General features: G+C 38.2%; 1 protein-coding gene across 5 annotated transcripts in view; it reads right to left on the bottom strand.

Moving 5' to 3' along the window:
- cntn5 (contactin 5) overlaps positions 1 to 16,315 on the bottom strand; it is a 119,955-nt gene that overhangs the window by 54,443 nt on the left and 49,197 nt on the right. For 4 of the 5 annotated variants that reach the window (XM_075472901.1, XM_075472902.1, XM_075472903.1 and 1 more), the window contains exons 3-5: positions 9,802 to 10,011; positions 3,086 to 3,209; positions 2,808 to 2,983 (exon numbers count right to left, since the gene is read on the bottom strand). The exons of the other annotated variant lie outside the window; for it this stretch is intronic. In XM_075472901.1, coding sequence (XP_075329016.1) covers positions 2,808 to 2,983; positions 3,086 to 3,209; positions 9,802 to 10,011 — 510 coding nt within the window. The remainder of the gene's footprint in view (positions 1 to 2,807; positions 2,984 to 3,085; positions 3,210 to 9,801; positions 10,012 to 16,315) is intronic. 5 annotated transcript variants of the gene reach the window in all.

Genomic DNA, 16,315 nt, shown 5'->3' on the forward strand with positions numbered 1-16,315 from the left:
ACCCATGGGGAGAACATGCAGACTCCACACAGAAAGGCCCCAGGGGGGGTGACTACTACCACAGCACCATGCAAACCTCAGATTTTTATTAAATATTTTATATTTAAATGGTTTTATTATTTACTTTGTCATAATATATTAAATTTGTTTGTGATTTATTAGTTTCCTTATTCTTTTATGTGATTGTTTCTCTTTTTGAATTCTCACTACATTGCTATATCTAGTAGGTCTTTAATCCGTCTGGCTTTAACTCTAATCAGTCTCTAATCAGTCCTTCCCCCAGACATCTGAAACAATCAGATTTGAGTATGAGTTGTCTGCTTTGTCCTTACAAACATTGTAGTTGCATGAAAGGCTGTTTCATCTATTGCTTATTTCTCCTTGCCTGTACCTCCAAATAAATCTGTAAGTATGTGTATATTTTCAGTTTCCCGCTCAGTCACAGACAGAATTGGGAATTAAATGCCAAGGCTTTCAACAGAGCAGACCAAAAAAAACATATCAAATTAGTCGTTAAGACGGGAGTAAATTTTTGTAGTACATTACAATACGATTTCTGAAACTTAATTGTATGATGAATAAACACAATATTCAGTCATATAGTAAAACATGTTAAAACGATATAGATGACGGACTACAGATAGCGGATCATTAATGTTGTTTACCCTCGTATATATACCACATAGATCAGGCGGTGGCTCACTCTGGGATGTGACAGTGACGAGTCCAGTCCAGCACAGGCATGATGGGAAATGAGGGCTGTCAAAACAGCCTACATTTATCACATTTTCCCTCCACTGTCTCAAACTGCACTCCCCTAACATTTGTCTGTCAGGTTGTAAATGACATCTTGCAGGAAGCTATCGGTTGCATGGCAACTAGAATCCAATTCAATCCTGTCACTATTACAAGTACCGTAAGCTAAAGCTATCAATTTCAGTGGATAACTCAGCAGTTTCACAAGGAAACCAAATGGAACAGCCACCACAGAAAAACTGCTGTGTGGTCGAGAGAGCAGGAGACTTCAGGAAAAACGGATGAAGTCTTATTATGTCAGACCTCTGGGGAAAGATATAGAGATGTGCCTTATCTGCAAAAAGAATTTAATATAATGTGTTTACGAGACTAATAAATCCTGAAGTCCATGGGTGGTGAGTGCAAACGTATGGTTGGACAGTTTGAACAAGACATATTTTCCAAAAAAGTCAGTCTTCACAGATCTTGTGAAAAGGAGGCATGCTTAGTCGTAGCTCACTAAACTACTAAGTGCAGTAAGCTGCTTCAGTGATGAGGAATTTGTACGAGTTGTCTGCGTTTCTCCTGGATCTCAGTGAAATGCTGGAGCCATAAAAGAACACTCTGTATCAGAACTTTGAGGCTCACCGGATTAAACAGTGACGAAAAAAGAGATTGGAAATTTCAGAGATAGCCTTGGCAATGTTCCCATTTACTTCAGAATATTCAGATTAATTGAAGCCTCCTCCTAGAAGCAAATACAGGGAGGGCTAATAAACCAACTCAATGATACACTTAGACACTCATCTTGGTTTATCCCGGGCAGGCAGACACTGAAATGGACAGTAAAAGCTTCCGGAGTAATGGCAGTCTTTATAAGGATTAGGGTTGACTTTAATCATCATAATTACAATCATCTCAGTTTAACAGATGAAGAGGAAACGTCATCATTGAAACACACAATAAGGAAGTGGCATAATGACTCTTTAAAACACAAAATTCTATAAAAACTTTATCTTGACTATTACTGCAACTAATTCGATGGACAATACATTGTCAAGTGGATGCATTATATTATGCAAAACTGTAAATAGCTTTTAACTTGAGGCTGAGACGAATAAATAAGCATATAAATGTTAAACTGCTCATTTTCAGGCAATTTATTAAGCTCTGCTCTTTTTCACAAACGCATGTGACCCTGGAGCAAAGAGAGGACGAGGAAATGAACTGGACCGCTGAGAGGACCGATTGGGGGGGGGGGTTGATATGCAACTTGTGTTGCTGTTTTTTTTATTTTAAGCTTGTGTCTCTGCTTCACCATCTGGGCCTTTCAGCCTGCCAGTTTAGTTTGGCTTATATTTCAATTCAGACCAGTCTTTATTTTATTTATCCATTTCTGTTTTCCTTTTCTTTAATTGCATTAACATACTGTATATGAGAGAAAAATCATTAAAAAAAAACAATAAAGAAGAGCTTTTTCCTGCCTGTATAATTTCAGGGTAGTTTGGCCTTTTGTTTCCTAAGTAATGTCATTACAACTTTAAATCCCCATAACAACTCAGAAGAACGTGTACTTTTCTTTCTAGCTACAGCTCAGTGATTGAGAGTAGCACGTTCCCTCCAGACATGCCAATAAGGCTGTTATGGTCATTGCTCCTGAGAAAACTGCAGAGTACACCAGCATTGCGTTTTCCTCTGAGCATAGCACCTCTGTTCTTTCTTTGTGTGCAGCTTAGTTTGTGATTGTGCTTTGGAGGTAAGCCAGCGGATTACTGGGGGAAAAAATGTGCTTTTTGCTCTCATTTAACACTGAGACACAGTCTTTAAGGGCACATACCCTGTTAGCAGTGTAACTATACAGTAGTAGACAGAGCCGAGAGGAACTGTATTCAGAAACAAACCTTACTGTAAACAGTGTCATGTTTATTTATCCCTGAGGCCATTTAGGTGTATTCTGACTAAAGGGGATGGAGAGTTTAAAGCTAATAATAATAAGTTCCATGTTGCTTTACCGAGTGTGTTGGTAGAAATGTAAAAGGTGGTGGAAAGAATGAAATAAAACATCTACTCACATGCAAACTGTAATAGAGCATCTCTACTGAGGATGGTTCCAAAACTATTCTCTGCTTTACACTGGTACTTCCCATAGTCAGTGATCTCACTTGCATTGGTAATAAGTAGGTCTCCATCAATGAAGCTGTAGCGGTAGTCTGTCTCTGAATCTACCTCGGTCCCATTGATGTGCCAACTAAAAGACATAAGAAGACAGATATTTTAATATAATTCTTAATGAATAGCAAACTTTTGTATTGTGAAAACTGAGGTGGAGACAAAAAAATAAATGCTACACCTGTATGTGGGTGGTGGATTCCCCCTTGCCTCACAGTGCATCATCACTTTCTTTTCATCAGAATCCAAAGGGAAAATAACATCATCTGGCTCCTGGATGAAAACAGGCCCGAACTCTTCACTTTCTGTAAGAAAAAAACGAGAAAACATATCAAGGCGAGGATGATTATTCACCATATTCACAACAGGAGTGCAACTCACTTTTACAATCCAATTATCTTTGCTATTCTTAGTCAGTTTGGTAAGTGCACGAGACTACAGAAAGGGGAAATGTATGGCAGCATGGTGTGATGGAATTAAAAACAACAAAATGGCATTAAGAAGCAGGAAACCTATCTTTTGATGTGATACACTGATAACTGAACTGACTGTTTAATACCAGAAAGACTCTAAGAAGCACCCCTCAAACTTAACTGTGAAGTTATCCTTAAAAAAAACGCTTTGGGTTAAACCAAATGTGTTAGAAAGCTCTGTCTTTTAAATAATGCAATCCACATAAATTGTCCCAATTAGAATTCCTGCAACAGTAACTTCTCAAAACCTATCCAGTACAGATATTAAATGTACGATATTTTTGCAAAATACTGCAATAAGAAAACAACAAGATGAATGGTGAATGAACTACATGAAATCAAATAAAAAGCCTTTAGACTTTTGATCGTTTCCATCTTTCACTTATTATATGTATATTTTTAGCTTAAAATGTATCCTCAGGTAAACACATTAGTTCAATTTAGGCTATGTTTCTCAATAAACAGATGGCCAAATTACAATTCATTCTTTAGCCACATCACACACTCTCTGCACAAGATATCCCAAAAGTTTTAAGGCACAAAGCGCAATATTCCACCAAGTAGAAATAGGATGCAAAACATTATCGGAAATTGACAGGCAATATTATTTTTAAAGGTGTGTGCACAGAGGATGTATGTCAAATAGTTTTTAATGCTTAATACCCTAATGAAAGCAGTTAAATAGGGTATTAAATAGGGTATTAAATAGGGCATTTTCACCCCAGACTTGTTTAAATAATTACATAAAATTCTTTTAAACTAAACTAGACTAAAGAAATGGAAAAATAAGGTTTTAACTAACTAATTTCCTAGTCGTCCAGCTGTTATTTAAACCTAATGAATTTGTTGAGATTTTACAACATATACATGTATATGAAATGGTGATATATACATACATATATAGGCTTTCACATTCAATGTTAGCTGCATGCAGCATTTATTTAGCATCCCACCCTTCTTTCACACACGCTCTTAATGCATACACACTGGATCAATACATGATCATCCATAGAGGGAATGCTTATCGAGTCCCTCTGTCAGCAACAGGGTTTAACGACATAGACTTTGTTCAGACCTTGTTAGCATCTTTAGCATGACTTCTTAGTTCAATGACAAAATTCCCACAACATGGTGTGCTCCAAATTTAGCTGCAGCAAATTTAACCAAATAAACGTGAGAGTTTACGAGTCGAACACGCTCTGATTAATGTGAGGCAGGACGAACGAGGAGCAGCGTAACAGCTGACAAGGATATGAATGTAAGAGAGACCCCACCAGTTAACCGACCAACAAGCATTTTACCAGCTAAGATTTTTCTCAACGCCAAAAGCTTAGTTGATTATTTGGGCACAGATGATAATCTCTTTACATTATTTTACACAATACTGTCGTGAAGTCAATGTAAAATGTAAAAACTGGATCCACTGAAAGCTTTAATTTCTCACTAGCTTTAAAATGTGACCATTTCCTTTTATTATATACAAATGTTATTACATTTAACAGAGCTGTTTCTTGATGTCAGCTGCTTCTTTTGGCGAATGTAAGCAGTTTTTTTTTTCATTTTCTTTTAGATCTGTACTCTCCTTTGGACAAATGTGCCCTGATATCAATGACCTTGTTAGTCTACATTTTCAGCCTGACAGTTCTTGGGGGCAAATCAGTCTCCTTTCTTCCAAGGATTCTGCCCTATGTAGCCTTTTGTTTACACAGAAGTGATGCTCTAAGCAGCTTTCTGGGAATACGGCTTCTCAGAATTTCAGATTGAATAAATTACATCTGAAATGTTACTTTGGAGAGAAAATGTTTATCTATGGAAAAGTTAATTTGAAGGTGTCTAAAAAAAACACTCTTTGTGTTGAACTCATTTTTTTTTTAAAATAATGTTTCTTGAGGCATTCGATTTGGCTTTCCTTGCATTTGATGTGGCTCACATTCAATACAACAGTGCAAATCACTCAATCTTGAGCTTTTCTCAACATTTAGAAAATATCTAATCTCAAAATGAGAGTAATGGCTTTTCATTTGAACAACTCTTTGTCACCAATTCATTGTACTCCAGGGAATTTTGAAGCTTTTGAAATAATATCCTAATCAATGGAGGAATATGAATCAATATCAAGCTGTGCTGATAAAGGCAAGCATCTCAAAACTTACTACGGTTAAAAATAAATGGAAAAATACTCTTAATGCAGCTCTCTGTCTGCCCAGTCAGAACCACTCAACTATGTCAATATGCTGCCACCGGCCCACTTAGCTTTGGGAGAGGCTCATAAAGTAGGATAACAATTATTTCTATTTGAAAAACAACCCTAAAAATGAGGATGTTGACTTGCAGCTGTACGCCTCCACCAACCTGTCAAATTGCATTTTACAGCCACATCTCTCTTGTGTGAAGACACACTGGTGTTGAGGGAATCAAAAAAAGGTTAATAAGTGTATCCATGCTTGGCCACTTTCGACTCTGATATGCAACAAAGTTATAGCGATGGGGGAGGCTGTGCCTCAGGTGGGGGAGTAATCGTTTTCCAATCTGGAGTTCGATTCTCAAACCCTCCAGGAGTAGAAGTGTCCTCGGGCAAGAAAATGAGCCCCCACATTGCTCCACATATACTCGTCAGAGTGTGACAGTGGAGAAAAAAGCAATGCATATATGGAGTGCAAATAAATAAGAAGCTCTGGGAGAGTGTTTATGCAAATGAGTGAATGAAAAACAGATGTTAATTCACTTTGTAGATCTTGGATAAAGTTAAGAGACACTCTGTAAGTCCTGAGATTTCCATTCAACTATAGCAGTGGCAGCAGATGAAGCTTTGAATATGGATGTTGCTGCAAAGAAGCTACAAATACACAAACATGTGGGTTTCACTCACATCTTTAACCCGATGGCTTGAAAAATGTTTCTACAGTTTCAAGGTGATCACTAGTAATTACCAATACTTAATCAGTTAATCCTTAAATCCATGCAGTCATAATTCTTTAGATATTGCCCTCTGTAATGGGACCAATAGGCATTTGTAAGACATATATAACGACAGATAGTTATTAGGGGGGAGGTGATTGTGGATATTATCGAAGCCAAGAAGATAAGTACTTTGTGCTGATGTCTCTGGGTCTCTGGCTGCTGTTAGTCTATTAATAAGAATTGCAGTATATATAATTAAAAGTGATTACAAGTTACATTTTCAATTCAAGCTGTGTAAAACCTATTTCTTTCCCCCTAAAGTTAGGGACTTAAAGGTAAAAAAGGACCACAATTCACACAATATTCAGCGAATGAAAATGGCTCCTATCAAATTAAATCTAAAACCTAAAAGTCACACTTTAACTTCACAATTCTACCTGTAATCATTCTAAATCCAGTGTGTGGGAGATAAAAGTCATAACAACAAAAGACTATCATTTTCTTGCCTGAGCAGTAGTAATATAATTCTAACACCTGCATCTGATCTAATTCAGAACATAATAATTATGATGCAGACAGCCAAAGGAAAAACATTTTCATATCTTAAAATGACAATCATCAAAAGGTTTCAGCACTGATGAAGATCTATGTCCGACTACAATTCATTTTTGAGTTGATCTAAAAATAGAGATGCATGAAAAAAGCTTTCAGTCCTTAAGGACAAATGGTTTGGAGCATACGTGTGAATTTAGAGAACACAAACACATACTCAAGCAAACAGGTTGCTCAGATCACTCAACTTCAAGTGTCAGTCACAGAGCCAAAAAGGCAATAACTCTTTTAAGGCACCAAGGGTGCATAACTTTTTGGCATCCATTTCACTCACTGAACATCAATCCCGTACAGTGGTGTAATGGGCTTGTCATCACTGACAATGGAGAGGCATTACCCTTACCCTGGTTGTATGTCATTTTACAGCTCCATGGTGATAATAAAATCAGAAGGCAAATAAATGAAAGACAGACTTGCGAAAAGGGAAAAAAGAAAGAGGCAAACACTAATAAAGAAAATGCAGGTTATGCGATTAATTTTACCTTCTGCATTTAATGTGACTCACTTTAATACTACAGTCTGCCGGTTAATGAACCACTTAAAATTTCCAACATTTAAGCACTCGAGGTGCAGTAAACACGATCGGATTAATTATACATGAAAGCATTGATCCATCACTATATCTTCAAAAATGATTAAATCTTTAAATTAGAACAAAAACTGATGGACATATAATGTATGATTTTGTGTGGGATTTTAAACCTTCCCTTTTGACAAAGATGCCTATTACATCTAAACCACCTATACTGACAGGAACATAAAGAGAGCTAGATATTGCCATGATCCCACTTCAATTTCACAAAGGGCATAACCCTGTTCGCTGCAGACCATGCACAGTGATAATGGATAGGTAACATTCATTTTCAGACCAAATCTAAACCGACAGGAGGCCTGCACACAAGGACTGAGAGCAGAAGTTCAGAATGTGAGCCGAGTGCAGAGTTAGCGCACGGCACTCATATCTAGAGAAGCTCATTCCAACTTTGGAGTGTCCATCTATTTGATTGATTTAATTTCAGCAGAAGAGACCGCTGGCATCAGAACTCTTGTAGAACTTTCCATTTGTGCCAAGACTATTTTAAAATTCAGATCCCAGTCTTTTAACATGTGATTATATGGTCAGGATTGAGAATGTAATGCTGGACTAAGAACAAGCAAACAACTCTAAACAAGTAATTTGTAATTAGTAGGGCTGGGCGAGTTAACTCGTTATTATTGCGCTAACTCGTTGATTATTTAACGCCGATAAATATTTTATCGCGCATTAACGCAGGCTTTATTTTTTTAATAAAAAAAATAAAAATAAAAAAAATTTGGGGGGGGGGGGGGGGCTTTTGTGCCTTTGATGGATAGGAAAGTTCAGAGAGACAGGAAGCAGGGGGCAGAGAGAGGGGGAACAACACGCAGCACAGGGCTGTCCGATATGGGACTCGCTGCCAGCTGCAGCGAGGACTATAGCCTCTTGTACATGCGGCGCTAGCCTGATTAACATAGACTTTCAAATCTCTTCGAGATTCTGGTCTGACCAAGACCATAACGAATACGATTCGAAATGGCCTGGTCAACCCGCCTCCCTCGGGTTGCTACTGGTTGTGGCCAGAAAAGGCTGTGCCTAAGCTTAAGCCAATCACACCACTCTTTCCTCTGACGTATGATTTAGCTACCAGCGGGGCTAACTGGTAGATTAAACTCTTACCAAAGCCAGTAGGGAGCAAGCCAGGCGAAAACGTCTTTCCTGTCAAGAAACGATTCAAGGGCTGTTCTTTGCTCGATTTTTAACGAGAATCTCCCGTCGAACACTTTCATTACAGCATCTACAGCAGTGTCAAAAGCTTGATGCTGCTCCATGTTGATATTGAATGAAGCGCTTCCGTGTACAATCCATGGGTTGAGTGGCAGTTCAACCACGTCACTACCTTGAACCCGCCTTGGTTGGCGCTGCTCAAAGTTGATTGCTTCCCGACAAAGTGGGTGGAGTTCCCATTTTTTCAGGAACTCGAATCCACCTGAATGAGCAGTTGGCCTGAGTAAGTGTAGCAGAGCCGAAGGTGTTGCGTCACTGCGAGGGCGGAGCCTGGGTAATGCGGCGCCTGCTCAACCCACTATGCCACGGACCACCCCTGTTTTATTATTTATTTTATTTTGTAAAAGTCTGTTGCTCACAGGCTTTTATTTTGTAAAAGTCTGTTGCTGTCTGCTGCGGATCCACCAAACATGGAGAAGGGTACGGAACTTTTACTCGGCCATTTTCATTTTAAAGTTCTTCCAGACGGCGGAGTCGACAGAACCAAAGTCATCTGTAAACAATGCCAAGTTGAATTGTCTTCTCAGCGTAGTAGTTCCAGTCTAAAATATCACTTAAAGGCAAAACACACAACTGATAGCAGCAAGTCATTCAAGGAAACAGACAGTGGAGCGAGGCTTCTTAATAAAAACTACAGAAAGATGCTGATGTTAAAAGTGTGTTTGCACAACATATGTTATGGCACTTTCATTCATATGGCAGCACATTTAAAATAAAGCTAAATGCTAAAAGCTATACGCTACTTTTGGATTTTGCGTACAAATGCGATTAATCAGGGAAATCATGTGATTAATTAGATTAAAAATTTTAATCGTTGCCCAGCCTAGTAATTACAGTAGTTCTCTTCATGCTTTCCTATGAACTGAGACATTAACACCCCATTGAATACAGTATTTTTCAGTGTGCACAAGTGTTCATTATCTCCAAAGTTGTAGAAAAACATGACATCACCCTTAAAGATCTGGCTTACTTGTTTTTCCTTCCTTGCACACTATATTTTTTTTGAGAGTAAAAGCAAAACTTTGCCAACCAGAAAACGGAACTCTTCCACTGTGGTTCAGGCAATAGCAAACCAAGCGAGTTCTCAGCTGCAACTTTAATTTTTACCTCCCCTCCTGTTGTCCTCCTGAAAGCTGAGCAGACTCAGGGCTGACAGGGGATGACTGGAGAAAGCAGGCCAGTCAGGAGTCGCCAGTCCACCACCGAGGTGTTGTCGAGGTCTGCTGCGCAGGTTGAGCACTGATGAGGAGCTGTCTTGTTTCATTCGTAAAACTGCTGCATATGATATAGGCCGTGCTGCAACAGCTCTTGCAAAGTCTAGAAAGAGAAGAAGCCAAACAGCTAAGAGTCACATTTATAGTAATTTCTAAAGTGACATTGAAGTCTGATTTATAAAACATGAAAGCAACTCAAATGCAAGCTTGTTTAAAAACAACACAATTCTACATTATACTACAGAGAATAGTGCAATAGCAGTATTTCTTTCCCCATCCTCCGTGCAATAAAACTGATGAGTTATAACAAGTTTTACATTCTGTGAAGAACTTGTTTTTACAAGACAGGAACAAGAAAAAAAGCTCAGGAAAGACACAGCTCTCTGAAAGAAATAGGTGGAAGAAAATGTCTTGAAAATGCACAGGAATAGATTGAAAAAAAATGTGAAGATTTGGTGATTTTGAAATCTTAAAACAGGTCTGCATAAGTGCTAAATCAACTTAAAGGAAGGCGGTAATAGATAGTAACCTGACGGACGAGCTAAAGCTGAAAGCTAACTATGACGGAACTAATAGAAGAGCAATCATCTAAAACAACTAAAACTTTAAAAGCTTTCTTGCAGTTCAAAGGAATGCTATATTGTGGATTTTTAGAGTGTCCGCTCTGCATCAGACAGTGATGGAGTGTGTCTGCATAATGAAGTCCAAGCTGCAACACGGTGTTGCAACCAAATTGGTTCGGAATGCACGTTGTGCAGTGATACTACAAAGACGTTATGCTATTAAAAAGTGTCAAAGTAAACAATTTTCAACAATTGCAAAAGTGATGTGGAATAAAAATCCATAAAAAACATCTCTTGCTTAAACCACTAAGAAACGTTTGAAGTTAGAGTTGTTTTACATACCGAATCATTTGCTCTTCTGGTGACGGGCCCGTTCTGAGGAGCTTTTAACTGTATCACATCCATCAGGAAACCATCTGATTCTCCAAACTACGAGCAGTGTGTCTACTTCAGATAAGACTGAATACTCACGAATGCTTCAAGGAGCCCCACTTCAAAGACACCAAAATACCCTTTAAACATAATATCTTCTCCAAAACTAAATAAAATGACCTAAAAATGACTAAAATTGTTTTGTGAAAGCATTTTCTTCTCCATCACAAGAACAATATAGGATTTTTGCATCTAGCTCTAACAGTCTTTTTCTTACTGCATGGGCTAAATGCTCTCATAAGCCATTTGATGTACAGTCGACAAAGGCCCTTATCGGGCTTTGTAGAAGAGCAAGAAACCACGATACACTGCAGTCTGTCATCAAGAGTTTACCAAAAGAGGGGAATAAATATTTCCCTAAAAGTAAAAAATCAAGAGAGGTTCTCAATACTATGCTCTGTGAAAAAGCAGTGGAGGCTGTCGCTTATCGTTTCTACCACTATTTTCCTTTTACTTACTTTCGCGGAATGCAGTGGCTTTATCAGGGTAATGTGACATTGAGTTGCACTTTTATGATACCGTAAATATAACAAATCAAAGTTACAGAAACAATTTTCCCTATGAAAACGGATCGTTGTGCATAATTTTCAAAGCAGCTATAGCATACAGCAAAAACAAATGGAGGTAATTATCTGGAGCCATTTCAATGCAGTTATGACGCTCAGACTGAAATGCGAAAGACGTTGCGAAAGAGTCTAAGCACAGTTCAGCAAAGAAGGATGGGAGAGTTTTGCATTACACGATAAAGTGCAATAAAAGAACTGAATAAAAAAGAAAAGTAATTATGTGTCCTTGGGGACTTGTCAGCTGCAAAAATACTGCTATCTAAAAATGGAGAGAGGCAATTACTGTGTAACACATTCTGGGGTACAGCCGGATATGGAACTTCATTTGAAATTAAAAGTATTGTGAGTTTGAAAATTGAAAAGCAAAGCAATTGGTGGTTAGTTGTAGTCATGGTTGTCAATTCATTTATCATGCTGAGAATCAGCTCAGTTGCATGTAAACCACATTCCCCACTGCTCATGCTTGTAATAGTGCTGAGCCCATCATTCCTGCTGAAAATGGTCTTGGATGGCTTTAAAACTAAGAATCACATTTGCTTTAGATAGTAAAAAAAAAAGACAAAGGAAAAGATAAGAAAATGTATCTCAGACAACCACAACTCACTCTTCTTTGTCTCCCAAGAGTATGAAAAAGTGCCATTTTGGTGATAAAATGAGGCCATATCAGCACAGTTTATCATGTTTAATACAAATTCATTAAACCTTTGAGCTGAACAATGATTTGCAACTGATTTTCTAACATTTAATTGCCCCGCAGCCTAGTGGTGAGTATGCGGTAGGTTGTGGGTCTCATAACATTTTATAGACATTTTTTAACATTTTAAATGGAAAAAGGTTTGATTAAAACAACAAAAGTGTAACATACCATTCATAAAAAGAAGAAACAACCCACACCTGAGAGTGTTAACCAATTTCCATCAGTCTGTTAGCCCTTATTGTTCTACATTCCCTTTTAATTGTACTCAACCTAGAATAGTTTCACTCACATACAGTCACACATGCATGTCATTTGTTCTATACATGCATGGATGTGACTTTACACCTCTCTGACTGTCAGCTATGCTGTGGCAGTTAGAGTGCCTGAGAAGGGCAGAGAGTGAAGACAAGGAAACGGCTTATTACACAGCAGGTTGATACTGTTAAAAGATGACGGCTGCACTGTCTTCATATTACCGAGGTTCAAATCCCTGTCAGTACAAATGGCTAATTTCACTCACAGAAAATATACTGTACATGTAAATATGTTGTTTCGTATTAATGCCAGTTATACTTCTGTTGTGGTAATACATTATAAAAATATATTTATCAGGCTTTACAGGATTAATAAGACTGACTGCGTAATTAGGATAATGATTCTACAATAACAAATGCCTCAAAAATATAAAAAAAAAGAAAATCTTTTTCACAACATTGCTTAGGCAAAGTGTTGGATTGGAGCAATATAGAATAACACAGGAGTGCTTATCACAGAGCAAATTAGGGATGCAGATTGATAGCACGTCATCTGTTACAGCTGATAAAGGCTTTGAATTAAATATCCCTTTGACCTAAAGTAAACATTTAAAGTGACTCAAGTTACATTCATTTACGTGCTTTGTCTCTGTGTCTGGAATTGGACCATCATAGTAACACAAAAACATATAAAACAATTTACCTACAAGAGAGATGTGACCTCCCTACAATAAGCTAGAACAAATATGTGTTTTTATCAGTATTACTGTCCAAAATGAGTTGAAAATAAAGGCATGCTGGATAGTGACAAAAGATCGACATGCGTAGTTGATCCCTGGTAAAGGAGTGCATACTCAGTTGTGGAGAACATGACTCAAGTCTGGCCTATCTGCTGCAGACTTTTGTCAAATGCAGCCACTTTGGAAGTCTGCAGCACTTCAGTGTGATAGTGAACGTGTGACAGCAGCTTTAAGTGTCCCTACAGACTGGCATGCTAGTAACAATTCCTGACAACCAGGTTGACTGTAATTGCAGAAACTGGTCACTGAGGATATGCTGGTAGAATTCTGTGTTTTAAAGCTGTAAACTTACATAGAATATGGATTGCATGAATATTTTGTATTTCAATTGAATTTGTTTAACTTTAAGAAGCCTTAGAGAAGTGTACGCAGCCACAGCCTATTACTGCAATTTGCATCAAAAAGCTGTGCAATAACACATCTCTCCTTACGTCTGTTTTGGATTATGACAAAGGGTGCATAAACATTCTGCCAAGAAGACCATATATATTTGTTTACTATTTTGTCAGAGGGGATTATCAATGTCACTCTCCAGAAAAACAACATTCTATCCTGTGGGTGAATCATAAAGACATAGAGCATACAAAAAAAAGTCTCTTTTGTTTGTTTGACGACTGAAGCCGATAGGCACTTGCTCTCGTCAGCTGTCACCTTCATCTGATAAAAGCGATGACCCTTGCAGGTTCCACTGATCCCTATCTTTTGGAGGGCATAAAATCTGAAGCACTCATTGTTGCTGAAAGGGCTGCACCTGCTGTATTTCTACAAGCTCTACCACAATGCCGTCACTTATCATCTCAGGTCCTAACACCACCTTTATGATAACATCAACAAAGGCAGCAAAAGCCATTTTACACAAAGAACAAAAAGCCAAACGATCCTGTTGCCTTGTCCTTATTATCATTCTTGTGTTCGACTATTGGACTGCGGATTTGCTTTAGTGGTGACTACATTATCATGCAGTATGGCATTTATATAGCTTCAGAAGAGGGACAGAAGAGGGAAAAAATATACAACAAGGAGGATGACAATTTTCAAGACAATGGCATTAAGATCTGGAGAAGCATGGAATACTCATTCTTGCATTGGGTTATAGGATTGACACTGCAGTGTGTGAATCTTGGGAGACTTTGGCTGCAGCCTCTGGGCTGTGATGTGAAAAATTAATTAGAATAACATATAGTAAGTAGGTGAGGCACACATGGGGGCTCAAGTAGACGGACATGATTAGCCATAGCCTGTAAGATTAATGAAGACCTTCACAGGAAGATTATATTGACTGAAGCTGATTATGCTTGAGACCATTTATTCAGCAGAATATCATTACAGATAGAACAATCCATACATCATATGCAACCTCACCTCACCTCCTATCACAGTGGACTACTTGCTAAAGCCCTGTCTTTTTGGTGTACCAAGGGGATTGTATGAGTTGTCGCAACCTTGGCAGAGAAACAATTAAACCGCAGAGGTGTTGTATAATGTATGGTATTAATGTGCTGTGCCTCCTAATGGGAAGTGTGGGAGTCTTCAGCATACTCAGCGTTACTACTGCTCGTTTTCTTTCTTTCTTATTAGATATACAATAATCCTAAAATAAAAAGCCACAAAATCATCAAAATGCATTGATGATTTTATATGCATGGCCACAAACTTTTCTAACTGGTTTCAGCCTATGTGACACATGATAGCAATACAATTTTACAATCTTTGGCACCAGCCCACAAGCTCATTGTATGTAATCATGTTCTCTGAAACGCCAAAACGAAAATCCCTGGTTGCTGATTAGAGTGTTGATCACCAGGCACACCAAAGCAGCTTGACTGCCAAGACTCGGATATTTTGCCCAACTTCACATAAATCAACAATGACTTTCTTTCTTTCTTTCTTTCTTACTTACTTATTTTCTCTTGTGTTTTGCAAACCAGACAGACTAGAACAAAGAGGGTTCCCCTGCCAGCTGGAGGAAACCCACTAGTCCCTGTTGGTAGGATTAAACATACAATCCATACTTTTGGTATTCAGTAGAGTTTATCGGCTCATTTACAAAGATTCGTGACTAGTGACAACTGTCTACTGTCTAAATGGGAGATGGGGGAATTCAAACCCTTTATGACTTTTTCCACCATCAAGCTCCATATTCTAATGTTTATTTTTGAAGTTGAACAATCGAAGCAATATATTCATTGTATGGTCCAGCTCTGTGTAGTGCATGCGAATAGTCATTAGTTTCTCCACACACAACCATATTTCTGATCTGACTCTTTTGCCCTTGGTGAAAATGACTTCATGCATTACTTATACAGTACTACACTTCTATATTCCCTGCAACCCACTTTTAATATTTAGATACCTCACAGTTAGCCGAGAAACAGCTGAATTACCATTCCACACTTAGCACTCCAAGCAACGTTTTATTTCAATCAGTGGATGGCTCTGGGGGAGAAAAAATATTCCCAGACCTCATACCTACCCAACCCACTTTTAAACATGAGAGAAATCTAATTGCACTGCCAGATCTCTGCCACTATGCAATTTAAATATCTATAGAGTAAAAAGAACTTGACAGAGGATAAAAGCTACAAAAGAAAAGAAAATAGAACAGAGTTTATACTGTCTTCAAAGTGAGCAGTTTTAGAGTATTTAGAGTGAACAGTAGGTCAATAATCCATTACACAAAACATCTTGTTAAAAGTATTAAAATAGATAAAGACAGTATCATGTCAGTGGGGTAGCTGCTAGTGGCTCCCGCTGCTGATGATATTGGAAACCAGTTTGAAGTGGAGCACTCGCACTAATATGTGGCATGCTTCTGATAGTTCTAGTGCCAATTTCACTGCACTTCTGAATGCTGTGGAAAAACTCCACCTAATCCAACGCTTGTCAAAATATATTTCAGTGAAATAAACAAAAACATAAACCATCCACAGGATCCATCAATTTATTCATCCATCCATCTTCTGCTGTTCTACTGCTTATCTGGGACTGGACTGCAGCAGTCTAAATACTAGATGCCATGACCTTCCACTAATCCTGGCCACTACTTAAATTTTTTTTTGGGGGTAGGACAAAATTCAACGAGCAGAATTGGCTTA

Source organism: Odontesthes bonariensis, chromosome 9 (genome assembly GCF_027942865.1).
Source record: "Odontesthes bonariensis isolate fOdoBon6 chromosome 9, fOdoBon6.hap1, whole genome shotgun sequence".
In the NCBI taxonomy this organism is placed as follows: Eukaryota; Metazoa; Chordata; class Actinopteri; order Atheriniformes; family Atherinopsidae; genus Odontesthes; species Odontesthes bonariensis.